The following is a 27712-nucleotide window of genomic DNA, read 5'->3' as shown; positions in this document are numbered from 1 at the left end:
CTATTATGATCGATAGATTCTTTCTCTGTTTAATACCGTAAAGTTGGACAACTTACCCAACTGTTCCCGTGTCTACCCGACCCCCGTTAAATAGGGGTAAACAACTTAGCAGCTACAGCAGCCGCCCACTCCTCCGGATGAGCAGTCTTTTTGTGCGTGTACATATTCGAGCTGGAATTGCACGACCTGGGACAGTATTCGCACTTGTAGAGCACAACCCCGGTGTGATTGGCTTCATGTTCCTAAAGAAAACAAAAACAAGTTGTTATTTAATTGGTAATTTCCGCTGTGCATTGAGCCGAACCTTGCAGCGCAGCTTCTTTTTAAACTCCTTGCCGCAGTAGGTGCACGCATACTTGCGCACGTTGGAATGCATGCGCAGGGTGTGGGACTTCAGGGTCGCCTGGCTGGTGGACACGTGGTCACATAGCTGACACCGGGCCGGTTCGGCGTTGCAGCGAACCTTGTGCCGTTTGTAGGATTTTTCATTGGACAACCTGTCGGAAAACAAAACCATAATAAAGCCTAATTCACCAAATAAAAACTACGTTTTTTTGTTCATTTTCCTACCAACGCTGACACTTTTCGCACTGTTTGCGAAGCTTCAGCAGCCCCTCCATCGAGTGCGTCAGGTGATGCTGCTCCAGCAGCTTGCGATGAGAGAAACCCATGGCACACACGTCGCACACCCACTTAGCGAAGGCACCGTGCTCCCGCTGCTGGTGCCTTTTCAGCTCCTTCGGAGTCGTATAGACACGTGTGCACTGATCGCAGCTGTTCACCCGCCGTTCCTTCTCGATGTGCTTCTGCATGTGCGCCTTCAGGCTGTAATCCTTGATGAAGGCATCGCCGCAAACGTCGCACTTGAACGGACGCTTCGAAACCGGCGTGTGAATCCACCAGTTGTGATGCCGCAACCCGCGACTGTCGGTGAAATTTTTATCACACTTGTGACACTTGAACTGGTCCGGATTCCGATGACGGAGGCAGTGCTCGTACAGTATTTGCCTGCTGGTGAAACTTCGCTCGCAACAGATCACAATACTGCCACTGGTGTAGTGTTTCCTCGCGGTATGACCTTTCAAATCGCAAAACGATTTACCGATATACTCGCAGCGGCTGCAATTGTACACGATGAACTGTCTAATCAGCTCTTCCTGCTCCTCGATTACCTCCGGGGGACGTCTAATCTTCACTGGTTCATTTAACCAATATTCAGTTGGAGCAGCAGTTGGTTTCTCCGAATCACTGTCATCATCTTCTTCACCATCGGTACCCTCGTTCTGATCCCCGGTAGCATTTTTCTCTTTGCTGGTTTGTCCCCCGGAAGCGGACGGCTCGTTCGTGTGGTGTTGTTCGATGTGCCTTTCTAGATTGCCAGCCACCGCAAAATATCGATCGCACGGCGAACAATAATGATTGCGTTGTTCCACCTCCTCGTGCCACTTCACGTGACTGTTGCGTTGATCCTCCAGAAGGAAAGTTTTCGTACAATGCGTGCACTGGAACTTTTTAGCCTCCTCCGGTGTGTGCACCAGAAACATGTGCGACTGGAAGGTGCTTTCCTCCTTGAACCACCGGGCGCACTCGACGCATCGCCTCTTTTTGGTTCTCGTTTTGTCGTGTTCGATACTGGCGTGCCGGTTGTAACCGCGTGTCGTAAAAAATTGCCGCTCGCAGCAGAATATGTAGCAGCGCGTTTTATTGTGCTGCTTGTTGAAGTGCTGCTTCAACCAGTAGAACGTACGGTACGTCCGATCGCTGTTCGTGCCGGCCCGGACGCACGGATGGCAGATGAACTTTTCGTTCCGCAAGGTCGAAGCCGGCGAGCGGAGGGGAGTGCATTTCTTTCGAACACTGGCTGTTGCAATGCGGCGCTTTGCCAGCGGGACATTTGAATCCAATTCGGATTCGGATTCGGTAAGCTTTTTCTCTGGTGGTTCGGGGCAGTCCTCGTCTGCATCCAGATTGTCCTCTTGCTGCGGTACGCTTACGTTTTCGCTATCTGAGTTTTCGTTCACATTGGTCAAAGAAGGTTCCAGTTTTTCCACTGCCACATAAAGGGAATCTTGATCTTCGATCTTGAGGATCGCTTCTGCAAATAGTAAGCTGAAAGGGAAGGGAAAAAAGGAATTAATTATCCGATTTTGTTGTATGGCCCCTCCGCTCACCGATACTTTCATCACATTGGCTCATCAGTTGACATACCTGTCAGCTGCAATAGACGTCATCATGGGTATCGGCGATCAGAGGTCGAGCTCAGTCTAATCATCAGTCTCATACGACTCACACGCGTCATGTAATTATACTATTTTATATTTTAATAAATATTTTATGTTAGTCAGTTAGTGGCTACATTATTGCACCGAAAGGCCACTAACGTAACAGTGGCGACGAGTCGGTAGAAGTTTCGCGAGTTAAAGCGCATTCCGATTCGGTTACATACGGTTTTCTTTCATCGCGTCGCGGACAAAAAAAGCAATGGCGGAGTTCAATTCAGCGTTGGGCCCAGGAGGATCACAGCAGCAGCCACCACGAGATATTTCGGAAGCAGTTCTCCAAATTCTCTCCAACCAGCAGAGGCTGATGCAGCAACTTTCTCAGCAACTGGGAGAAACGCAGATCGCCGTGCAAAATCTGTCTCGCAACGAATCGGTATTGGATTCTTTATCGAACAACATGGCGGAATTCGTCTATGATAAAGACAATGGGCACACTTTCGACGCGTGGTTTTCCCGTTATGCAGATTTGTTCGACAAGGATGCAGCCAGAATCGATGATGCCGCCAAAGTGAGACTTCTGCTACGGAAACTAAGCCCACCGGATCACGAACGGTACAACAGCTTTATTTTGCCGAAGCAATCACGGGATTTTTCATTTGATCAAACCGTCGGAAACCTCAAATCCCTGTTTGGTGCCACAGTATCCATCTTTCGTCGGCGGTATCACTGCTTTCAAACAGCCAAGGAAGACAGTGACGACTACCTCGCTTACTCGTGCAAAGTTAATAAGGCTTGCGTAGATTTCAAGCTATCGGAGCTGACAGAGGAGCAATTTAAATGCTTGATTTACATTTGCGGGTTGAAGTCCAAAGACGACAGTGAAATCCGGATGCGTCTCATCAATAAGCTGAATGATGCAACTGATTTGACCCTCCAGCAAGTGGTTGAACAGTGCAACAGCTTAGTGAACCTTAAACAGGATACAGTACTCGTCGAAAATTCATCGTCCGTAGTGAACGCAGTCACGCATGCCACCCGATTCAGGCCGAAACGTCACACACAAAGTTTCGCCGGCAGCAGCACCAGTCAGGAGCAGCCAAGGACACCCTGCTGGGCGTGTGGAAGAATGCATTACCATAAAGACTGTCATTTTCGGGACCACAAATGCCATCAGTGTGGAAAGCAAGGGCACAAGGAAGGGTACTGTAAATGTTTTTCGTCATCCAAGCATTCGGAAGAACCTCCTAGCAACAGGGACTACAAGCAAAATAAACGAACGTCATCAACAAAAACACTTACCGTCCAGAAAATCAGCCAAGGGCGGAAATTTGTCCATCTACAGGTCAACAACATTCCGTTACGCCTGCAACTGGATACCGGTTCCGACATAACGATCATTTCACACCGATCGTGGGTGAAGCTTGGTCGACCGAAGACGGCAGCATGTTTGCAGTACCAAAACAGCATCAGGAGATCCGCTTCAACTGACGGCAGAGCTTCAGTGCGACATTTCCCTTAACGGCATATCAAAAAAGGGTAAATGCTTTGTCGCCAGCCCCAACGTACAGCTAGACATCTTGGGCATAGATTGGATGGATTTGTTCGAGTTATGGAACCGGCCGATTGCATCCTACTGCAACCGTGTCAACAGTTTACAATCTCTCATAGTGCCTACGCTGCAATCTCGTTTTCCTGCAGTGTTTAAGACCAAGATGGGTCTCTGTAACAAAACGCCAGTTCAACTTGTGTTGAAAGGTACTCTTAAGCCTGCCTTTAGACGCAAACATCCGATCGCTTACAGTATGGAAAGTGTGGTGGAGCAAGAACTTGATCTCTTGCAAAGCCTAGGGAGCCTCAAAAAGTTTACCAGGTCATCGCTTGGCATCAAATCAGCGCCAGAGCGATTGCAGGAGTATGGCTGCACAGTTCGTATAGATAAGTGCAATTTCGGAATGAATGAAACCAAATACCTGGGACATATCATGAATGTAGAGGGTATCAAATCAGCACCAGTCGGCGGTCGAACCGAAGATGGGCATCAACAAAATCTTTTCCAACCAGATCCAGGCAAGATTTCTTCTATCGTGAGCATGCCGGCACCGTTTCACCCACAAAGCAACGGTCTCGAAGAGAAGTTCGTCGGTACCCTTAAAAGAGCAGTTCGCAAAATTAAATCCGGGGGAAAGACAATAGAAGAACTTCTACGTCCACCTACACCAGTCAGCCGTCCAGATTTGTCTATGCAAGAAGAACAGCAGCAGCAGCAGGGACAACTGATCCGGAGCAGACAGTGCTGCCGGCAGATGAACAACAAGATTTTCAACATCGAAGCCAACCTTATCGTAAACGCGATCCCCGTAGCAAGGAACAGCAATAATCGACTCCTCGCCAGTCTTCGAGGGTACGAAGACCACCTGCGAGGTACGATCCGTATCACCTGTACTAAAAGGGGGAGGTGTTGTATGGCCCCTCCGCTCACCGATACTTTCATCACATTGGCTCATCAGTTGACATACCTGTCAGCTGCAATAGACGTCATCATGGGTATCGGCGATCAGAGGTCGAGCTCAGTCTAATCATCAGTCTCATACGACTCACACGCGTCATGTAATTATACTATTTTATATTTTAATAAATATTTTATGTTAGTCAGTTAGTGGCTACATTATTGCACCGAAAGGCCACTAACGTAACAGATTTTGACTCGGTAAGCGACAAGGAGTATTTGGATGAATCAATTTCTTCATGATTTTTCTTAGAGCAAACAGAGTATATTTCATCAAAAAAAATGTAAATAAAACAAGTATTTTCATCACATCCGAGTGGAAAGTAAAGAAACAAAAGCAATAGGATGATAGGATTCGAAATAGGATCTCTTTTCGTTTCGGAAATTCTTATAATCTTCTTCTGTTGGGTACTCTCACCACTGCGTCCATTATTTTGAACTATTGTGGTATGCCCAATTGTTTCTTTTGCTGTACGCTTCAGGCTTACCTATCACTTATTGAGGAAGTGGTAGGCTGGCAGCTTGAGCGAGTCTGGTGCCAATCAGGGATGACTTGGTTTATAAACCTTATAATCCTGATCGGCGACGCAAACCAAATCTCCCTAGGCTCTAGTAGGGCCTTTTTGAGATACTGCAGTCTGCGTCCTATTAGTGCTCCACAATTGCAGAGTAAGTGTTCCGAGGTTTCGCTCTCGGTATTACACAGGCGACAAATAACATCTTGCACGAAACCGAGATTCCGAAGATGATATTTACTCGGGCAATGTCCTGTCACACCAGACCGGTAAACGTGCTGAGATCTCTCTTATTGAGACTCAGCAGCTTCTGAGTAACCTTAATACTAGGTATTATAAATTTCTTTGATTGTTTGAGCGACTGTACAGCCATCCAATTGGCCATAATCATTCGGCTCTCCCATTGTTTCAACCCACTCTTCATCACACAGTCCGAGATACCGCAGAATGGATCCGGACCTGTGAATGGAGAGTTAGAACCACATTTGGCTAGTTCGTCTGCGACTTCATTTCCATCTATTCCGCAATGACCAGGGACCCAGTACAGGTTTACCGAGTTTACCTGGCTCAGTTGCCGTAAGAGACAAATGCAATCCCAGACAAGTTTTGAGAAACACTTAAAAGCTTTAAGCGCTTTTAGTGCCGCTTGACTGTCAGAGAAAATGCAGATATTGGCATGTCTGTATTTCCTTTTGAGACAGACGTTTGCACATTCTATTATAGCTGCTATCTCAGCCTGGAAAACTGTTGGCCAATCTCCCATTGCTATAGATATTCTAGTTCTGGGGCCGTACACTCCAGCACCCGTTTTGACTCCCACCTTTGATCCGTCGGTATAGAACTTGATTGAACCACTGCGGACGCTAGGTCCCCGCTCGTCCCAGACCGAACGTGATGGTTCGTTCACCGTGTATGGGATGTCGTAGTTGGTTCTAGCTTCCATCCAATCACTGTTCATTTCCGCAACTGGGCCAACAGGTAGAAGTTTTAGGATACTCAAGTGTCCGATTTTATCCCCGTCGAGTATTGTTTTCCATCGTTTAAGTGTTAGGGCGCTTTTCTTAGCCTCTAACTGAACGTGTTGATTCAGAGGTAGCAGGTGGAGAATAGCTTCTAGAGCCTTCGAAGGTGTGCTTTTCATTGCTCCGGTTATGGCCATGCATGCTGATCGTTGAAGTTTGTTTAACTTTTTAATAGCCGTGGCTTCTGAAGTTTTTGGCCACCATACCAACGAAGCATAAGCTATCCTAGGTCTCACAATGGCGGTGTAGACCCACAACACCATTTTTGGTTTGAGGCCCCATGTTTTTCCCAACATTTTTGAACATACCCATAGCGCAGTGTTTGCCTTGCTGATTATTGAATCTAAGTGTGCGTTCCAAGATAATTTAGCGTCTAGGATTACTCCCAGATATTTAACTGAGACGCTACATTTAATTTCTTCTTTCCCAAGGTGCAGAGACTGTAACTTCAGTTTTCTCTTCCTAGTGAAAGGAACAATGGTTGTTTTTGAAGGATTAATGCCCAGGCCTTCTTTACTACACCAAGATAGTGTAAGGTTTAAGGCCCTTTGCATTCTATCCGATATCACGTCGTCGAATTTTCCACGAACCATGATGACTAAATCATCAGCAAAGCCCACAACTTCGAAACTGTTGGGTCAACTGGCAACCCTAAACAGATTCGCCACCAGGGCTCTCCAGCGACAGTTCCGTCTGTCACTCGGTTGATGTCACTGTGACAGCGTTAGAAATAATCATCACTATTCCATTGTAACCGTTAACTACATGAGTTTTACTCGATATTTTATCACCTCGTCCACGGTTACAAAAGTGGCGACGATTTCGCGAGTGACTTCGTTAATTTCGCGAGTCTTCGAATGTTTTTCGTGCGATTAACGCGATCTGAATAACCACACCGTACCGCACAATGGAACCTAACCTGCATCAGCAGCAAAATGGTCACCACCGGACACAGCAGCAGATTCCTCCTGGAGTGCAACAGCAACAGCCTATGCAAATGAGCCCTCCACATCAGGCTCGCACGGATGTCATCATCATGCAAATTTTGCAACAACTCCAACAGCAGCAGGCCGTCACCAACCAGCTCCTCCAGCAGCATCGTGAATCTGCACAACAGCAGCAAGGATTCCTGCAGCAGCAAGAACACGTGTTCCGGAATGCCATGTCAGCAATTCAAGTTACTGTTCCCCCCAATCCGGAAGTGATTTTGGACTCGTTGGCTGGGAATATCAGAGAGTTCCAGTACGACCCGGAAAATCAAATCACATTCGCTGCGTGGTATGCCAGATACGAAGATCTTTTTGCGAAAGATGCTGAAAGGATCGACGACGAAGCAAAAGTGAGGTTACTTCTTCGGCGGTTGGGCACAAACGAGCACTACAGGTATGTCAGCTATATTTTACCCAGTGCTCCGAAGGATTTTACCTTCCAAGATACGGTGTCGAAGTTGAAGGGACTTTTCGGCACGAAGGAGTCCACCGTCAAGAAACGTTACAGCACCCTCACCGTCAGCAAGGCAGCGACAGAGGATTATGTTTCTTTTGCCTGTCGTGTCAATAAAATGTGCGTTGAGTTTGAGCTATCCAAGCTCTCAGAACAACATTTTAAATGTTTAATGTTCGTGTGCGGTATGAAATCAGAGTGCGATGCGGAGGTACGCACCAGGTTGCTTACAAAAATAGAAGACAACAACGACGTCACCCTTGAAGCTCTGATGGAGGAATGCCAGAGAATTATCAACTTAAAAAGCGACACAGCGATGATCGAAGAGCCCGTCGGTCAGGTTCAAGCTATCAAAGGAAATCCGCAGCACCGTAAGCCGTTTAGGAAGCGGCCCAGAGAACCACAGAAGCCATCTACACCAGAGGGAGGAAGGACAACTCCAGCTACTCCTTGCTGGAACTGTGGTGCGATGCACTTTTCAAAGTACTGCAGTTTCAAGAGTCACAGGTGTGCCAACTGCAACCAGTTTGGTCACAAGGAAGGATATTGTTCGAGTGCAAAGCGATCCAGTAAGCCATCAAAACAACCACGTCGTTTCTATACCAAGACCGTCACTGCATCGGTCAGCAGCGTCGAGTGCCAGCGTAGATACGTACAAGTCAAACTCAATGGCACCATAGTACGGTTGCAGCTTGACACAGCATCGGATATAACCATCGTGTCCGACCGAGTGTGGAAAAGAATCGGTCAGCCAGCAAGTGTACCAGCGAGCCAAACGGCCAAGTCAGCGTCGGGAGAGCAGTTGGATTTACAGTGCGAGTTTGTCACCGATGTCGAAATCAACGATACGACGCACAGCGGTCGAATTTTCGTTTCAAGGCATCCAATAAATCTCCTTGGTATCGATCTCATCGACAAGTTTCAGCTTTGGTCATTGCCGATGAATAAATTTTGTAATTTCGTCGGTGGTACTAGCGTCGATGTTGCTTTCCTGCAGAAGGCGTACCCGAAACTATTCAGCAGCACACTGGGGCTCTGCTCCAAATCCAAAATTCATCTTTCGCTGAAAGAAGCTTGTTCGCCTGTTTTCCGCCCGAAACGGCCTGTCTCGTATGCTATGTTGCCAACGGTAGAGGAAGAGCTCAATCGTCTGGAACGTCTACAGATCATTTCGCCTGTGGAGTATTCCGAGTGGGCAGCTCCAATCGTCGTAGTGCGGAAGGCCAACGGGAACGTCCGCATTTGCGGCGACTATTCGACTGGGTTAAACGATCGTCTTCAATCACACCAGTACCCTCTTCCATTACCGCAAGACATTATCTCGAAATTGTCTAATTGCACTGTATTTAGTCAGATTGACTTATCAGACGCTTTCCTTCAGATGGAAGTGGATGAAAGCTGCCGACACCTACTCACCATTAACACTCATCGTGGCCTGTATCAGTACAACAGGCTACCCCCTGGAGTTAAAACTGCGCCAGGCGCTTTCCAGCAGTTGATGGATACAATGTTGGCAGGTCTTCCATGTACCGCAGGCTACATCGACGACGTCATCGTGGGTGGCAAAGACGCTGCCGAACATAAGCGCAATCTTCTAGCAGTGCTACAGCGAATCGAAGAGTTCGGATTCACAATACGTCCGGAAAAATGCTCTTTCGGTCAACAGCAAATCCGGTATTTGGGTCATCTGTTAGATCGTCATGGCCTCAGGCCAGATCCGGCAAAGATTAAAGCAATCGAGAACATGCCACCACCGAAAGACATCACGGGAGTTCGCTCATTCCTAGGAGCCATCAATTACTACGGGAAATTCGTTCCGAATATGCGATCTCTCAGGTTCCCGCTAGACCAGCTCCTCAAAAACACCTCTACGTTCGTATGGACACGCGAATGTCAACAGGCGTTTGACAAATTCAAACAGATTCTGTCATCCGAGCTGCTTCTAGCACATTATGATCCCAAGCAAGAGATCATTGTTGCGGCAGATGCATCATCCATCGGCATCGGGGCAACAATCAGCCACAAGTATCCTGATGGCCACGTGAAGGTGATTCAGCATGCTTCTCGGGCACTCACACCGGTGGAGCAGCGCTATTCTCAAATCGATCGGGAAGGACTGGCAATAATCTACGCAGTTACGAAATTCCATAAATTCATTTTCGGGAGACGGTTCCGGCTTCAAACCGACCATGCGCCACTGCTGAGGATTTTCGGGTCCAAAAAGGGGATTCCGATCTACACTGCAAATCGCCTCCAGCGGTGGGCTTTATCACTCCTCTCGTACGACTTCTCGATTGAGCACGTCTCGACCAATAAATTCGGCAATGCTGACGTGTTGTCGCGGCTCATCGATCAGCACACCAAACCAGATGAAGATGTCATCGTTGCCTGTACCATCTTAGAGGAAGAGTTGAGGTCAGTAGCTGTAGATAGTACTAATCAACTGCCCCTCAGTTTCAGTATGATTGAAAAAGCGACGGCATCTGACCCGTTGCTTCGGAAAGTTCACCGTTTCATTCGTGATGGTTGGCCCAAATCTAAATCCGAAATCAGCGATCCGGAGATGATTCGGTTCTTCAACCGTCAGGAGGCCCTGTCGGTAGTTCAAGGCAGTGTGATGTTCGGCGACAGACTGGTAATACCGACCACTTTCCGCAGGCGGTGTCTCAACCAGCTACACAAGGGCCATCCTGGCATACAGCGAATGAAGGCCATCGCACGTAGCTTCGTGTACTGGCCAGGAATGGACGACGAGATCGTGAGTTTCGTCAAGGGTTGTCGACACTGTGCGGCTGCAGCACGGTCTCCACCGAAGGCAGAACCGGAGAGATGGTATCCCACGACGGCTCCTTGGCAGCGAGTTCATGCCGATTTTGCGGGCCCCTTGGACGGAGAATATTACCTTCTCATCATTGATGCGCACACCAAGTGGCCGGAAATTTTCCCCACTCGTCAGATAACTTCAAAGGTTACAATCAACCTCATGCGCACGCTGTTCGCCAACAAGGGGATGCCGGAGCTTCTCGTGACAGACAACGGTACGCAATTCAAAAGTGCGGAATTCAGCGAGTTCTGCTGCGAAAACGGCATTCGTCATATGACAACGGCTCCTTTTCATCCACAATCGAACGGTCAAGCCGAACGATTTGTGGACACCTTCAAAAGGGCAGTTAAGAAAATTCAGGAGGGAGAAGGTTCGGACAAGCTTGCGCTGGACATTTTCCTTCTGACTTACCGTTCCACACCAAATCCCAACGTTCCAGGTGGGAAGTCACCAGCAGAGGCGATGTACAATCGTCCGCTAAGAACATCGTTAGATCTTCTACGACCACCGTCAATTCCTGAACCGCAACTGAACCGCCAGGGTTCTTCCAAAGCACGGTCGTTCAATCCAAAGGATTCCGTATATGCTAAAATTTATGCCAATAATAAGTGGTCGTGGCTCCCTGGAACGGTAGTAGAGAGGATCGGCACAGTGATGTACAACATCTGGATGGACAACGGGAAGCTGGTCAGATCACATCTCAACCAGCTCAGACAACGAGTTGCTCCTAAAATAACAACGAAGGCGCAGGCGAAACAACGTCTTCCACTCAGCATCTTGCTCGACGAGTGGAAACTACCTATGCCAGCATTAGCAACACCCCAGGCAACCCGATTGTCAGAAACGGAAGTCCTGGAGCAATCACGGTCCACGATAGTTCCAGCATCACCCGCTACACCTGCAAGTGGCCTTTCAACATCAGCGTCTTCACCATCGACGGCTTTCGAGTCTGCGGCTGATAGCTCACCGGCACTACAACTACCTCGGCGCTCTTCTCGAACCAGAAGACCACCGCAACGGTTCCAGCCGTACCTTCGGTACTAGGAGGGAGATGTTGGGTCAACTGGCAACCCTAAACAGATTCGCCACCAGGGCTCTCCAGCGACAGTTCCGTCTGTCACTCGGTTGATGTCACTGTGACAGCGTTAGAAATAATCATCACTATTCCATTCGACACAGTTAATGTGAGAACACGTTTTAAATATCTAAGTAATTATATTTTATTTGTAACCGTTAACTACATGAGTTTTACTCGATATTTTATCACCTCGTCCACGGTTACAAAAGAAACCTTTTGCCTCTAAGCTTCTCAGAAGATCATCAACTACTAATGACCAAAGAAGGGGTGAAAGAACCCCTCCTTGTGGGCAACCTTTGGTTGCAGTCACCGTTGTTGAGAGCCCTCCTAGCTCCGAGGTGATTTGCCTATGTGTAAGCATACTGTGGATCCATTCGACTATACAGTTATCAAACTGTCTTTTCTTCATCGCATTTACCATTGATAAATGAGAAGCATTATCAAACGCCCCTTCGATGTCGAGAAACGCGCCTAATGCTGTTTCTTTCGTTGAAAGAGACTTTTCAATTTTTGTCACGAGCGTGTGTAGTGCTGTGGTTGTAGATTTCCCAGCTTGGTAAGCAAACTGGTGTTTCGATAATGGATATCTGAGCATGTATTCAGACTTAATGTATTCATATAATACCTTCTCCATAATTTTCAACAATACTGATGATAAACTAATTGGTCTGAAGGCTTTTGGATGTGATTTGTCACGTTTTCCTGGTTTTGGTATAAATACAACTTTTACCAATCTCCATGTAGACGGAATATGATTTAGTATCAGACTTGCCTTAAAAATCTCGATTAGAGATGGAATTAGCGCTGATTCTCCATTTTGAATCTGCGCTAGGAAAATCCCATCTGCACCTGCCGATTTAAAAGGTTGAAAGTATCTCACTGCGTTTTCCATCCTAGCCCTAGTGAAAGCCATCCCTGCGACTCTGGTTGCAATTTCTTTTGTTCTCTCAGATCCCGAAGAGATTCTTTGAGAACATCCTATGTCACAATCAAAGTCCGAGCTGGCAGCAGCATGAACTGAGGAAGATCCCGGAAAGTGAGTCCCCATCATTAAGTCTAGTACTTCAGTCGGAGATTTTGTGAACGAACCGTCATCTTTCTTGAGAGTACCGAGTCCGTTTGAATGATCCTTAGCAAGAGTCTTGTTAAGTCTTGCCACAATTGGAGTACTTTCAATGCTTTCACAATTGTGTACCCAAGATTTCCTTTTTGATCGTCTTAGTTCTTTGCTATATTCGGTTAGAGCTCTCCTATATTGAGTCCAGTCCGAAGTAATCTTTGCTCTATTGAACAGTTTTCGCGCCATTTTGCGAAGCCGTTCGAGCCTTCTGTTCCACCAGGGGACATTCCTAGTTGAAGTAACCCTTTTAAGTGGACAATTACTGTTATAAGCAGAGACTATCGTTTGGTTTAAGACCTTTGAGGCCGACTCAAGTTGTTGAACCGACCTAATTCTTGTAGTGAGGTTTTTCGTTTCGAGCTCAAGCGCATACTGATCCCAGTTGGTTTTCCTAGGGTCTCGATATGCGACCTGTGACACTAGGCCACCCACCCATTCAAAAATAATGGGCCTATGATCAGACAGCGATGCTTCGTCCGACACGTGCCAGTTCTGTATTTTCTCTGAAATTACTGAACTGCACAGGGTCAGGTCCAAGACTTCCTCCCTGATAGCATTAATGAATGTTGGTTCATTGCCTCTATTAGCAATATCGATATTGTTTGACGAGAGAAATTCTAAAAGGCACTCACCTCGATTGTTGATGTCAGTACTTCCCCACAGAGTGTGATGAGCGTTGGCATCACAGCCGATGATAAAGTCTTTGTTGACTTCTCTGCAATATTTTACAAACGCCGCAACCTCTTGAGTGGGAGCCTCAGGACAATCACCAGGAAAATAGGCCGATGCTATGATAATATCGGATTTTCCCCTGGCGGTTGGTACCTCAACTCTGATCGCGACGATGTCTCGTTTAATGAACTCTGTAATGGGAAAACAATTAATATTTGCATTAACCAGGACAGCAGCTCTCGGAGAGTCATGCTTGTCATCATAGTATAACTTACATGTTCTTGTTTGAATACCTTGTATTCTTCCTTTGTAGACCCAGGGCTCTTGAATCAAGGCCAGGTCCACAGCATCTTTGATAAACCTCCTGGAAAGTACGCCCGATGCAGCTTTCGCATGATGGAGGTTTATCTGCAGAACCTTAGTGTTCTGCATTTTTGTGAATTTTCCGCTCACTAGCATTTGGGAGAGACGGATTCCCTGGAGGTTTAGACCTCATGGTGGCAGTTTTCTTACTGCCAGTACCCGAACTCGGTTTGAATCGAGGGGGGGGGCTGGCTTCGAGTGGTTTCGCTTTTTCCACGGATCTTACAGGAGTTTCCTGGGCCACTTGTGGAGACCACTGTTTTGGTTCCACTCGGCCCTGGCACCGCCATACTGTCAAGATCCATGGGCATGGGAGACTCACCTCGATGAATCTTCTCTTTACCAGAATCACTGTTGGGAGCCATTTGAGCATTCTGTGGAACCTCCTGTTTGGTTCCAGTAGCTCCATGGATCCCCTGGTTGTTAGGATTCTTGGAGTTTTGAGAACAGCGCCAGTGGACCCTTGATTCACTTTGACTTCGCTAGTACTGGCCTCAGAAATTTGTGCCTCCATAGGCTGACTTGTGATTTGACGTTGCCTCGGAGTTGTTTTTTTCAGCCGGGTTTCGCCGAACCGAAAATTTATGATGAAGTCTTTATTCACGAGTTGACGCCTAGAAGCTTCATCAATTGTTAGCGACCAATCCGCATGTTTCCCATTGGGATTAGTTCGCTGCAAAATTCGCCATTTGTCAGTAACTAGATTCTCATTCTGACTCTCTATGAGTCCTCTGATTCTCTCGTTATCGAATGACGCGCTTTGTGGGAAGAAAGCATGATAGATTTCTGGACGCGGAATGTTCTTTGCATCCAGAGCAACGAGTCTTGATCCTTCCCATAGAGATAAGCCAGGAACCACTTCCTTCAACCACTCCGAAGTCTCCTGGTCTTTACAAGAAAGAACCAGGTACCCGGACTTATACGAGCAGTTAAAGAACTTAGGTTTAACCTGCTCGTTACGTTGTTGCTCTATGGCTGTTAGTAGAGCATCTTGTATCGAATCCAGTTGTGCAGTACTCAGTTCAGTGCTGGGATAGTCCTCAGAGAGGATCCCAACTCTGATCTGACTTGCGGCCTCCCTGTAGGAGACACCAGTAGTGGAGTCCGAGGGAAGCTTGGGGGCTTCTCTCGTCGACCTCACTCCTGTTCCCCCCCTTCGAGCGGGATGGGTGGTTTGCTTTCGCACGACCTGTCCCACTCGCTCTCTAGGATTTAGAATTCGCTTCTGTTTTTTGGGGATCGGCTTTTCTCCGCTGCTAGGCAGCTCCGATCCTCGTTGCCTTTTACCTGACACAGAAGCAGATTGAGCTAACACTTGCTCCCGTGCCTCCTTTGCAGGAAGCCCAGAGGCAAGCAAACTCTTTAATTTCTTTTTCTGAGCTTTTGTCAGGTTCCGTTTCCACGGAATTTCATTCTCAGCTGGACCTTCCGCTTTAGGTCCAGATCTGATTGTGACGGTTATTCCGTCGCTTTCATCATCCGTCGACTCACAACGAGTCGGCGTGTTGAGAATAGACGAGGAACAAGACGGAACCTCTGCTAACGCATCGTTCAATTCCTGATCCTCCCCTATGCTCATCTCCTCCTTCTTCGTTTCCGGCAGAGACAGGCTGCCGGAGCCCTGTGTTTTATTTATATTTAGACTCTCCATATGAATCCCACGAGTAGCTCGGTAAAAGATGGTCCGCTGCATCAGTGACCGGCTTAATGCAGTAAGGGTAAGAATACTGTGGAGGGTGCCCTGGTACTCCACAGGCTCCGTTAGCGGCTGAGTATTTCTAGAACCCCCTCCACCATTCATCCCTCGGCACGGGTCGCATGACACCTTGGATTAGGGGTTTATCCATTTAGATTTTTACGTGATAGCCATGGATAACAGCTATTAAAACCATCCTTCTTAGGGGCTTTGGACCCTCTGCTCAGGTTCTTAGTATTTCCAGGTTCATTGAACATGTTGCTACCAAGATCCGTCATTTGCAGGCGAAGCTTCCTTATGATTCTAAGTCATCATTTTGACATTATTGATTTCATTATTTAGACATTCCAAAACGAGCTGTCAACGTGATTAGACGTTTTTTCCGAGCTCTCCAAAAAAGAATAAAAAAGAATATTTCTCAATTTCTCTGGGCGTGGTTGAGTTATCGCACTCTTTTCTCTTACCCTCACTTCGCAATTATCCTGCTGGTGACGGTTTTTTATTTATACGGAATTCGGCCCAGGGGCCATGGCGGCGGCGTCTGAAGCCGCTCCCCCTTGGGGGAACTACGGAAATGATCGAAGGTTACCGGATTGGATGAACCCCAACAAAGAAAGTGGTAGATTGGTAGTGTTGGTGATGGTACTGATGGACTGAATAGCTGCGCTGTCCGTGGAACTCGGATAAAAAGAGATAAAGTTCGAGGAAAAACTAATTGACGCGGTACTTTTAGTATACAAAAGGAATACGTTTATTTGCGTGTTACCACTAGGTTCATACACATGAGAATGAGACACAGAATGACATCAAAAAAGAAAATGTCATACAATGCAGTGTTACCAAAAATGAATATGTAAATCTTCAATCGGGAGGGTGACACACAGGTAGTCATTATTATCCTACACTCCTCCTAAATGACTACTCCAATTACAAAAGTCCAATTCTCTCCACAAACTACCTTAACAAACACGGTCCTAACGGCTTCGTCAGAGCGTCTGCAATCATTTCACTTGAAGGACAATAAATAAGTTCCACCACCTTTCGCTCACAAAGCTCTCGAATAAAATGACTCTTCGTGTCGATGTACTTCACTCTTCCACTAACTCGCTCGGCCTTGGCGAAACTTAAACATCCTTGGTTGTCTTCGAAAATCTTTGTAGCTCCAATCTGCGGTTCGTCCAAGTCTTGTAGCAATCGTCTAAGCCAGACCACTTCCTGACACGTCAAAGTCAAAGCATTGTACTCTGCTTCGAGTGTCGATAACGCCACGGTGTCCTGTGCTTTGCTGGTCCAGCATACTGGTCCCTGGCCGTAGAAGAATACGAATCCAGTCGTTGATTTTCTTGTCCGCTGATCGCCTGCATAATCTGAGTCAGAATAGCCTATTAATTCCCAACTATCACTTCGACAAAACTTAAGCCTGTAGTCCTTGGTTGTATTTGCGTACTGCAAAATTCTTTTCGCAGCTGCCCAGTCGCTTTTATTCGGCTCCTGTACTTTTCTGCCAAGCAACCCTACACTCATCGACAAATCCGGTCTAGCGTTCACCGCCAAGTACAAAAGCGCTCCAACTAGGCTACGGTACAAAGTATTATCCTCGAAAGGTAGACTTCCGTTGTTCACCGATGTATAGCTAGGATCCATGGGAGTCTTCACGGGGTGTGCATTCCCCATTCCAAACTTCTTGACCAGATCATTAATATAAGCAGTTAAACGCCATCTACGCCATGCGGGTAACCATCTTCTTTCTGAATATCATAGCCTAGAAAATGAAGCACTAAACCGAGAGACGTAATATCAAAGCGTTCACGAAGACTTTCAAAGACTTCATCCAATTCGTTCTCCTCCGTACATCCAAGCAAAAGATCATCTACATATACAACCAGATACACAGTTGGACCTTTACCTTTACGAACGTAAACACAGGGATCAGAGTTGGATTGTACAAAACCTTGCTTTAGCAGCACCGCGTGCAGTGCCTTATTCCAGCACCGGGCCGACTGTTTCAACCCGTAAATGCTTTTCTGTAATTTGCACACTTTCTTTTCTTGACCGGGTACCTCAAAGCCTGGCGGTTGCCGCATGTACAGCTCTTCTTCGATGGTACCGTTGAGGTACGCTGTTTTTACGTCGTACTGCTTCAACACTAGCTTCTTCTTTCCAGCAACAGCTAACATTACCCGCAATGTTGTTTGGCGAGTCACTGGCGCGAACACTTCTAAATAATCTATGCCAAGGGTCTGCGAGTAGCCCTGAGCTACTATTCGGGCCTTGTGCTTCACTACCCTACCACTTTCATCTTTCTTTAGTTTAAATACCCACTTTGCACCAACAATCTTCTTTCCGATTGGTAGATCCACAAGGTTCCAGGTTTGATTTAGCTTATGAGCATCCATTTCTTCGCACATCGCTCTTTTCCACTCGGCTACAGACATCGCTTCAGAATAATCACTCGGTTCTTCACTGTGAGTGACCTGCCTGACTATATAGTCATCGAATCTTCTCGGTAGTACACTACGCGTATTTCGCTCGCTTCTTCTCAATGGCTCTTCGAAACCATAGAAATCACTTTCATCCGCGTCTTCGTACACAGAGTTTTAATCGATTGCATCCGACATTTCAGAATCATTTGTCGAATTTTCTTCCCGGCTTACGATTTCTATCACTTCACTTTCACTGTCGACATGAGGCTCTTCTTTCAGCTCCTCCTGCGACTCAGAACCATTACTCAGTTCAATGAACCTCGCGTCACGGCTTATAATCACACTACCCATTACTTACTTACTTACTTACTTAATTGGCCTAACGTCTTATGACAAGGCCTGCGCAGTATAATTTCTCCATCTGTTTCGGTCCATGGCAACTGATCTCCAGTCCCGCGGGCACCCAGTGCTCGCCAGATCTCGCTCCACCTGGTCTTGCCACCTCGCTCGCTGTGCCCCTATTCGTCTTGTTCCTACCGGATTTGATGCGAAAACCATTTTTGCAGGATAGTTGTCCGGCATTCTAGCAACATGTCCTGCCCAACGTATCCGTCCAGCTTTAACCACTTTCTGAATACTTGGTTCGCCGTAGAGACTTCGCCTCCATACACCGTTCTCTTGCACTCCGCTAAAGATGGTTCTTAGCACCCGCCGTTTGAAAACTCCGAGTGCTCGTAGGTCCTCTTCTAGCAGTGTCCACGTTTCGTGCCCGTAGAGGACAACCGGTCTAATTAGCGTTTTGTACAGTGTGCACTTTGTACGGGGGCTCAAATTGTTCGACCGCAAGTGTTTGGGGAGTCCGTAGTAGGCCCGACTTCCGCTGATAATACGTCTTTTAATCTCACGGCTGGTATTGTTGTCCTCTGTTGCCAGCGAGCCAAGGTATAAGAACTCGTCGACTACCTCGAACTCATCCCCGTCGTTTACCACGGTACTGCCCAAGCGGGTCTTGTCGCGCTCGGTTCCGCCCGTCAGCATATACTTCGTTTTAGACGTATTTATCTTCAATCCAATCTTCTCTGCTTCGCGTTTCAGTCTGGTGTACTGATCTTCCACCGCCTCAAATGTTCTGTCGACAGCATCCACGTCGTCAGCAAAGCAGATAAATTGACTGGATTTATTGAAAATCGTGCCCCGCATTTCGATCACCGCTCGCCTTATAACACCTTCAAGCGTAATGTTGAATAGCAGGCAGGAAAGACCATCTCCTTGTCGAAGTCCCCTGCGAGATTCGAATGAGTCCGACAATCCACCCGAGATTCTCACACAGCACTGGATCCCATCCATCATAGCCATGATAAGTCTAGTAAGCTTACCCGGAAAGCCGTTTTCGTCCAAAATTTTCCATAGCTCTCGTCGGTTTACGCTATCATATGCGGCTTTGAAATCGATGAACAGGTGGTGCGTGGGGACTCGGGATTCGCGGCACTTCTGGAGGATCTGCCGCAGGGTGAAGATTTGGTCTGTTGTAGACCGACCCTCCATCCCAAGCAGCACCATTTGTTGCATGAAGGGTTACGCAACTATAATTGAAACATTCAAATATGGTAAAAGTTCGCATCAGTTACCTTTATCAAACTGTTATGTGATTGAAAAAGCGCAAGAGGTGGAGCCTATATGCAACTAATTGTTACACAGATGTTTTATGGAACATCAATGCGCGTTATCTATCCATTCGCGACTACGATACTAAAAGAGATTTTAAGCCTGTTCGCACTCCCACGAAATCCTATGCCGCGTTGTCAAAACTTGCGTGAAAACAAAAACAAAAATACTTTCTTCTCTTTTTTCCTCGCACAAAAACCAAACAATTATGAGCAACTTCATCACGAATTATGTTTAGCGGGAACCGGGATTTCCTCTCAGGGCTCCAAGACGAAAATTATTTATATTAATATTCTTAATGCGACTTTAGTTTTTTGGGCCTATTATGAGCTAATCTCCATGCCATTCAAAATTTATCGTGCAAAATATAGTTTTGCTTTGTATTATTTGATGCGCCTCGTGAAAGTTATTAATTTATTTATTTTCAAGTTTAAAGAATTAACCCAGCCAGATTAAGAATTCGTTTACGATGGAAAAATGCGGTGTAAAATCGAACTAGATACTGCAATCAAATAATATTGTAGTAAATGTCATGGATTCCTGATGAATGTTCGTGTAATTATTGTTGAAATAAAAACATTCCTTCGTTGAAAAATATTTTTTCATAAAAATATGGCAGAATATGATGTTACATTGGTTGTATTTGTTTGGTTACATTTTATTTAACAATATGCCGTAATCAACATGATGCAACATCATGTGACATTATTGTTTAGCAATGGCATTATAATAACACGATGTTGCGATGAAGTTTCATGTTACTAGATATAGACTAATATATTTGTGACAGCCAGTATAAGTATTGGATAACCTGAATCCAACATATTAATAACATGAAGTTGCTTATTTGTTGCGTGTTTCAATACTGTAACCGGTGAAGTTTTTTGCAATTTAAACAAGACTTAATAGCCACATGGAACATGTTGCAAGTGCTGCTTGGGATGAAGCCGGCCTGGTAACTTCCCACAAATCTATTGGCAATTGGCGATAGTCGATGAAAGAGGACTTGGGACAGCACTTTGTAGGCGGCATTCAGGATAGTGATGGCTCGGTAGTTCTCACAATCCAGCTTATCACCTTTCTTGTAGATAGGGCAGATAACCCCGTCTTTCCACTCCTCCGGTAGTCGTTCCGTATCCCAAATCTTGACAATCAGTTGATGCATCAGTTGATGATGACAATCAGTTGATCAGTTGATTTGTTGTTCTTCAGCCGCTGGATGGTTTCTTTAACTTCCCTTATCGATGGGGGTTGCACATCTTCGTCGCTTGCTGCACCAATGTGGTCACTTCCTCCGCTATCATGGTCTTCCGCCTGCACGCCATTCAGGTGTTCATCGTAGTGCTGCTTCCACCTTTCGATCACCGCACGGTCGTCAGTCAAGATACCTCCATCTTTATCTCTGCACATTTCGGCCCGCGGCACGAAGCCTTTGCGAGATCCGTTGAGTCTCTGATAGAACTTCCGTGTGTCGTGAAAGTGCTACAGCTGTTCGAGTTCTTCGCACTCCTTCTCCTCTTGGTGGCGCTTCTTCTCCTTGAAGAGTCGGGTTTGCTGCCTCCGCTTCTGTTTGTATCGCTCCACATTCTGACGGGTGGCTCTACGCAGCATTTGTACCCGCGCTGCGTTCTTCTCAGCCAATATCTGCTGGCATTCCACGTCAAACCATTCGTTACGTCGATTCGGTGCCACACTGCCTAGGACGTTCTCCGCTACGCTGTTAATGGCTGTTTTCACGGCATTCCAACAGTCTTCAAGAGGGGCTTCATCCAGCTCTCCCTCTTCCGGCAGCGCGGTTTCGAGAGATAACGCGTAGTTTTCGGCGACCTCTGGTTGCTTCAGTCGCGCTAGATTATACCGTGGCGGGCGGCGGTATCGTATGTTGTTCACAACAGATAGTTTTTGACGTATCCTTACCATCACTAGGTAGTGATCCGAATCAATGTTAGCGCCCGGATAGGTTCTGACGTCGATAATGTCTGAAAAGTGCCGACCATCTGTCAGAACGTGGTCGATTTGTGATTCTGTCTGGTTGGGTGATCTCCAGGTGTACCGATGGTAGAGGTTATGCTGGAAGAAGGTATTACGTATGGCCATGTTCTTGGAGGCGGCGAGTCGACAAGTCTTAGGCCATTTTCATTCGTTTGCGGGTGGGCGCTGAACCTTCCAATCACCGGTTTGTATTCCTCCTCCTGGTCGACCTGAGCAATAAAATCCTCGTTGACGATCTTGATATTATGTTTTGGGCAGCGGTCGTAATCACTCCCCAACTGCGCGTAGAATTCATGCTTGTCGTACTTCTGAGGTGAGGACTGTGCACGTTGATGATGGTTATATTGAATAATCGGCCCTTGATTCTCAACCTGCACATTCGAGGATTGATTGGCCACCGCCCAATCACCCGTTTCCGCATCTCGCCCATCACTATGAAAGTTGTACCCAGCTCGTGTGTGTTGCCGCAGCTCTGGTAGATAATATGTCCATCTCTGAACGTACGTACCGTTGAGCTCTTCCAGCACACCTCGTGCAGCGCTACGACGTCGAACTTGCGGCTCTTCAATACGTCGGAGAGCACTCGAGTGCTCCCTTGGAAGTTGAGAGATCGGCAGTTCCACGTCCCGAGTTTCCAATCCATAGTCCTTTTTCGTGGCGTGGGTCTATTCCTATTAATGCAGTAAGAATTTCTTTGTTCTTCGTTCCGTGCTTTAGTATTTTGCGTGGTGACGGCTTGCAAAGCCTGCTACACCAACCCCCGTTGCGCCGGAGGGCCAACGAAGCTCGAAAGAGTGCTCCAAGGGGATCATGCGCTATCTGAATTCCAACAGTGACCACAAACTACAGCTAGGCGCAGCGATCGATAGGTATTTGAAGATGTTTGTGGTTGCGGATTGGGCAGGAGATTCTCGTGACCGCATTTGTATGTCGCATGAAGCTCGACAAGTTCGTAGAACCTGTCTGGACTGAACAATTGATGGAAGAAATCAGCAAAAGCGTCGGTGGTCCGGTAACTGCAAATAAAGATTTTCCCGTCTGTTTCAACCACGTTTGCCTGTACCTAGGTCGATAATGCTAAAATACCGGCATCCGGCATCCGTTAAGCTTGCTAAATATATCATCTGGTACTGATAACGGATAGTGATTAGATTCCAAAACAGCGTTAAGTCCAGTTGAGTAATCCGCACAAATGCGCACTTTTCCTCCTGGCTTTTTTTACTGCTACGATTGGTGCAGCCCATTGCGAAAAATCCGCTTAATTCTTGCAAACGATCCAATTCAGCATCGATCTTCTCTATGGATGTGGATGGAACTGGACGCTTTGGTTTGAAGACAGGTCTAGCATCTGGCTTGAGATATAGATGAACCTTCATCTTCTTACAGTGTCCAAGGCTAGGCTTAAACACATCTGGAAACTTGGCTTTATACTGTTCAATGCAATTAACTTGATCAGCACCGGCATAAACTTGGTTACAAGTTGCAGATAGTGCGGTGTCCCATAGTCCGAACAACTCGATCCAATCCAGCCCGAACAAATTTATGCAATTGTCCGTCGTATAAAAAATTGCAGTTTTGGTGATATCTCCAAGAGTAACTGTGCATCGGAATTCACCAAGTAGACGGAACGGCTTACCTGACGCTGTCCTTGCCGTTTGAGTAGTAGGAGTCAGTAAAGGTGAACCCATTTTCTTCCACTGCTCATGTGAGATGATTGAAATATCGGAAGCAGTGTCCAACTGTACCGTGATTGAAGTTCCATCGATGTCGATCGTCAGAAACTTCCGTCTCGACGGATAGCTAACTTGGTTTATAGAGTAAATACCATTTACTTTATACTTCCCTAGACCCTCTTTGTATCCAGTTTGCTTACAATTCCGATAAACATGCTTCGTGTATGTGCAGTCTCGAACGTAATGCAATTTCACCACATTGCCAACAGCGTGTTTCAGGACATTCAGTCTTCGACTTCTTGCTTTCCTTTGAACGCGATTTAATCGACGGTGGTTTGTTTTGCTTGACTGAACAAATTGAACTTATCGATTTCTTCTGTTCCACGATAGCTATATCATGTTTCTGATTTTGATTACGTTCGCATTCTGCGATGAGCGATTCAAGATTACACTCCCCTTCTGCATTGTTTTCCAGCTTGGATAGAAGTCTCGTGGACATCCTTCGGAGAGCGTAACCCGCAAATAAAAATCAGGCTTTTGAACCGATCGGCCGTGATCTTGTTCAGCTCAAAATCTTCACAGTATTAGTTGATTATAGCTGCGTACGTCACAAAATCGTCAGCGCCGTTTTTGCTCAGTTGAAAACACAGGTACCGTTAGCTAAACAGTGAGACGCGAACGCTGAACAGCTCTTTCAATTTCTGGATCATAGACGAATTCCCGGATATTGGATGCCAGAGATTCATTGATGAATTCTGGACTGCTTGATGACCGCGCTGAAGCGTTTTCTTGAATGCCGAAACGTTCCATAATCTGCATCATCCGGGCGTTTTGCTCCACCATCTCTCATTCTGCCGCAAAATTTGCTGATACAGGTCTTGAAAATCGCCATTTCCTCCAGATCTTGCTATTTTGAATGAGCGGCTCTTCCTTCAAAGCGTTGAATTCGAGTATAAATTCTCGTCGCTAATATGTTATAGTTGTTGCAGTTGAAAACCGTAGTAATCGACGTGCGACGTTCGGTTTTATTCTTGTTCTGTGTCGCAACTACGTCGCACGTGATGCGCTGTGATCGCACATTGATGCGCTATACAGCGCACTACCTGCGACGTAGTTGCGGCACTCAGAGCAAGAATAAAACCGAATATCGCACATCGATTATTACGGTTTTTAACTGCAACAACAATATACTGCAATCTTGTAGAACTATTTATTATCAACTAACTTGAACAAAGGCTATAACATGAATCTCGTCTGTTTCAAGTTCAACCACGTTTGCCTATACCGTTGCTGCCGTTTACACGCTTGCAATTGCGTCGTTTTCTTTCTTCATTTGACACTCGAAATCTTTCTGCTTTAAAAGGTTCGATTTTGAGTCCAATTTTTTTTGATTGTCGGATTGTCGCCGCCAAAATTTGTTTCAATTGTAAGAACACGATTGAATGAAAATAATAAAAACAAACGATAGAGCAAGTTTTTAACTTCTCTGTGTTTTAACTGTGAATTAGCATCACGTAACAGTCACGTTGCTATGCGTTGCCATAGTTACCGACCAATTCATGTCTGCTATGATTGAAATGGTAAATTTCGTGGTGAGTTTTCCTAATCTGTTCTATACAGGACAGGAGTCGTATGAGTGCTAACAACAATAATCATCGACAAAATGTTTGAAAATCCCTTTTAAATCATTTTCATTATTTCAGATTCAGATTCTAGGCATTTTCTAATTATTTTTGTAATGATGCGACCACGAGAGGTAAAAGATTTGTCGGTCGTGTCCGCTTAAATCCTTCTGCTTCTCAATTTCTACTTCTTTCTGCAATAATTCTACGAGTGATTTGGAAAGAACCATTATTAATAATAAATGAAACATCGAATTAGATATAAATCGAACAAATGCAATTAGTTTATTTTCTCTTATGCTTATCCTTAACCCAACTTATTTCCACTAACTATTCCGTTTCAAATTTTACAGTTTGATGGTAATACTCCTCAGAATGCTGCTGCTGGTGATGTTGCTCGCCAACCGAATCTCCATCTACATCCTGCAAAACAAACTCGTCACCGTAAATGTAGTCTCCATCGTAGGATTCGGTTGCCTGCTGCTGTTCACTCTCCGTCTCACCGCCCACCGCTTCGAGCTCATCCGTGCTGTTCTTGAAAGCCGCCGTGCGTATTCCCCGGCGTCTCTTCCTGCTGCAGGCAGCCCGTCGCTCCGTATGCCCATCGGCATACCGCTTCATCTCGGTTTTCTTCTGACGCAGAAAATCACTGAAAGCCTTTTCGTTATCCTCGTCGGTGTAATCAAAGTCCGCCACACTGACCACACGCCGCATGAAGCGCACAAAGTTCGGAAACGACAACTTGAAGCTGACATTCTTACTGCTCGATTCGTTACCCCGCTCCGTACGGGTGATGCCCTTCCAGGAGTACGGCAGCAGCACCGACGGTGCCAGCAACTTTCGGACAACGGTTTTAAAGAACGGACCACCCTCCCGTTTACCGTTCAGCGTATAGACGGTTTGAAAGTAGCGCAAAAATTTTGCCTCATATTCCGGTTTTTGCAAATTTTGATCCAACACCATTAACTCTTCACTGGTATAGATTCGGGGCATTCGTTCAAACTCGGCAAAGTTTTCGTTGTCACCGCGTACCTTCAGATCGCATCGGTTCCCGGCGGCACTGCACACCGAAGGCGCACCCGTGGCTTGGCATGAATCTCGGCTAACCGGTGGAAAACGGTTCGGATCCATGATGAAGGACGAGAGCTTCTCAAGCATGCTGCTTTGTGCATCCATTTTTCCTTCGATACGGTCCAGCCGCTGGTGCAGATTGTTCAAATCCTCACGAACTAGGGCGGACTCTGCTTTTGGTTGATCATTTTGCTGCAAACAGAAAGCAAAACTGGCTAACACAGTTCAAACGCCGCTTATGTCACGATTCAACTTACCACCTGGCCGGAACTGGTTTTGTTTGGAACTTTTTCTTCTTCTCTGTTGCCAGGGGAACTTGATACAACACCATCACTGGTTGCTTTGTTCGAAACGGAGGAAGACAACACGGAACGGGTTGTTTCAGTTGACTTGCAGCGACGTCTTTGAAACAAGGCGGGACTTTAGTTTCTAACAAGTGTTTAATTTTGGGAACTGTTTAAATTTTTAACAGTTAAGAACAGAAACAATCCTACACAATTTCTGTTCTATCAAAAAGTTTTTCTAATTTTTATTGATTTACACCTCTAAGTGGACCCCATAACAAAGATTTTTAAACAAAATATGTAGACAAACAGAGTTTGTAATTGACTTACCTTTCATTGCCGTCCGGATTCTCGTCGTTCGGTTCGGATTTTAGTTCCGTTTCTAGCTGGTTGGAGGCGTGCAGCTTTTCCACTTCACAGTAGAACTTATGAAATTCGTCAATCTTTGCCCAGCAGCTGCTGCACAAGACACCGTTTCGATATTCATCTTTCTGAAAGTTTCAAAAATCAAAAGAAGGCGATTTAGGTACCTAGGTAATAATAATCACCACCCAGTTGTTTGGTTATTAACTTACGGAAAACCAAAAGTGTTTGACGAAAATTTCCTCCAAGTTTTCCTCGCCCAAGTTATCGTCTTCTGTGATGCAGAGAAAGTTTTCCGTCCGTCGGCAACAGGTGAAGCAGCTTTTCAATCCCGTTGCGACCATCTTGGCTGTAATCGGTACAGCGGCCACAGGTACAGTAGGTATTAGACGGGAAAAACAAGCACTTTTTCGCGTGTTAATTTATAGTTTTAAGATTTTTAGGATTCCGTCGATGTTTACCGTATTTGCAGCGTCGGCCTGCAGAAAGATGACAGTTTGACAGAAATTTCGGACCAGAGCTGCCATATTCTCGAAAAAATGTGTGGTTATCGCGTCAGGGTTGAATCAAACTCTTATCGTTTTTGTTTTTTAACCTGGGTTAGTTCCAATTTCAATCTTAGTTCCAATCGTTCCAATCTGACCACTAAATAAACAAACATTTTCGGGTTGTCAGTTTATTGCTAATAGCGGGGATAAAACTGTAGAAAGACCCAGAGCGAACCCAACGTCTAAAAAGTTTAACTTATAGGTTGCGAATAGCAACCTATAGAGCGAAACTAAGTCCAAACTGAGTGAAAAAACAAACGTTTTGACAGCCGTTCGATTGGAACTAGGGCGAACCTATATTGGACCTGAGCAAAAACAAAAACGCCATTAGAATCGCTTCAAACCCCTTAATAAACCTTTGCACGGTGCCTAACCTCAACTCTGGTTTGACGTTTTTGTGTGTTTTGTTTTGATTCCCTTTGTAACCTAATTTTATTGCTAGTGGGTTTATTACTTGTAATTCGTACCACTTGTTTGCGGAAACCGGAAATGCCCGACTTTTCCTGAAGCAGAAAAATGATATCAGCTCTGCACAACATATATTTTTGTAATTTTTGCAGTTTTTTGCTTCTGGGTCTTGCGAATAAGTAATCAAAACAAACCCCACAAC

At 46.0% G+C, this 27712-nt stretch overlaps 1 protein-coding gene across 1 annotated transcript; it reads right to left on the bottom strand.

Annotated features, from left to right (window-relative positions):
• Positions 1-12: 12 nt before the first annotated feature.
• Positions 13-27002, bottom strand: LOC128735081 (putative zinc finger protein 66). The gene is made up of 5 exons (XM_053829568.1): positions 26767-27002; positions 26522-26682; positions 571-2109; positions 305-497; positions 13-242 (listed from the first exon to the last, which is right to left on the bottom strand). The coding sequence occupies exons 1-5, from the start codon at positions 26896-26898 to the stop codon at positions 87-89; spliced, it is 2181 nt and encodes a 726-aa protein (XP_053685543.1). The 5' UTR covers positions 26899-27002; the 3' UTR covers positions 13-86.
• Positions 27003-27712: the final 710 nt, after the last annotated feature.

Source organism: Sabethes cyaneus, chromosome 1 (genome assembly GCF_943734655.1).
Source record: "Sabethes cyaneus chromosome 1, idSabCyanKW18_F2, whole genome shotgun sequence".
NCBI lineage: Eukaryota > Metazoa > Arthropoda > Insecta > Diptera > Culicidae > Sabethes > Sabethes cyaneus.
This window is presented reverse-complemented; position numbering and strand designations above follow the sequence as displayed.

Coding starts and splice junctions, on each gene's coding strand:
- LOC128735081 (XM_053829568.1), bottom strand. CDS start 26,898: ATGGTCGCAACGGGATTGAAAAGCTGCTTCACCTGTTGCCGACGGACG. Junction 498..570: donor TGCGAAAAGTGTCAGCGTTG/GTAGGAAAATGA, acceptor GTTTTCCGACAG/GTTGTCCAATGAAAAATCCT. Junction 243..304: donor AAAAGAAGCTGCGCTGCAAG/GTTCGGCTCAAT, acceptor TGTTTTCTTTAG/GAACATGAAGCCAATCACAC.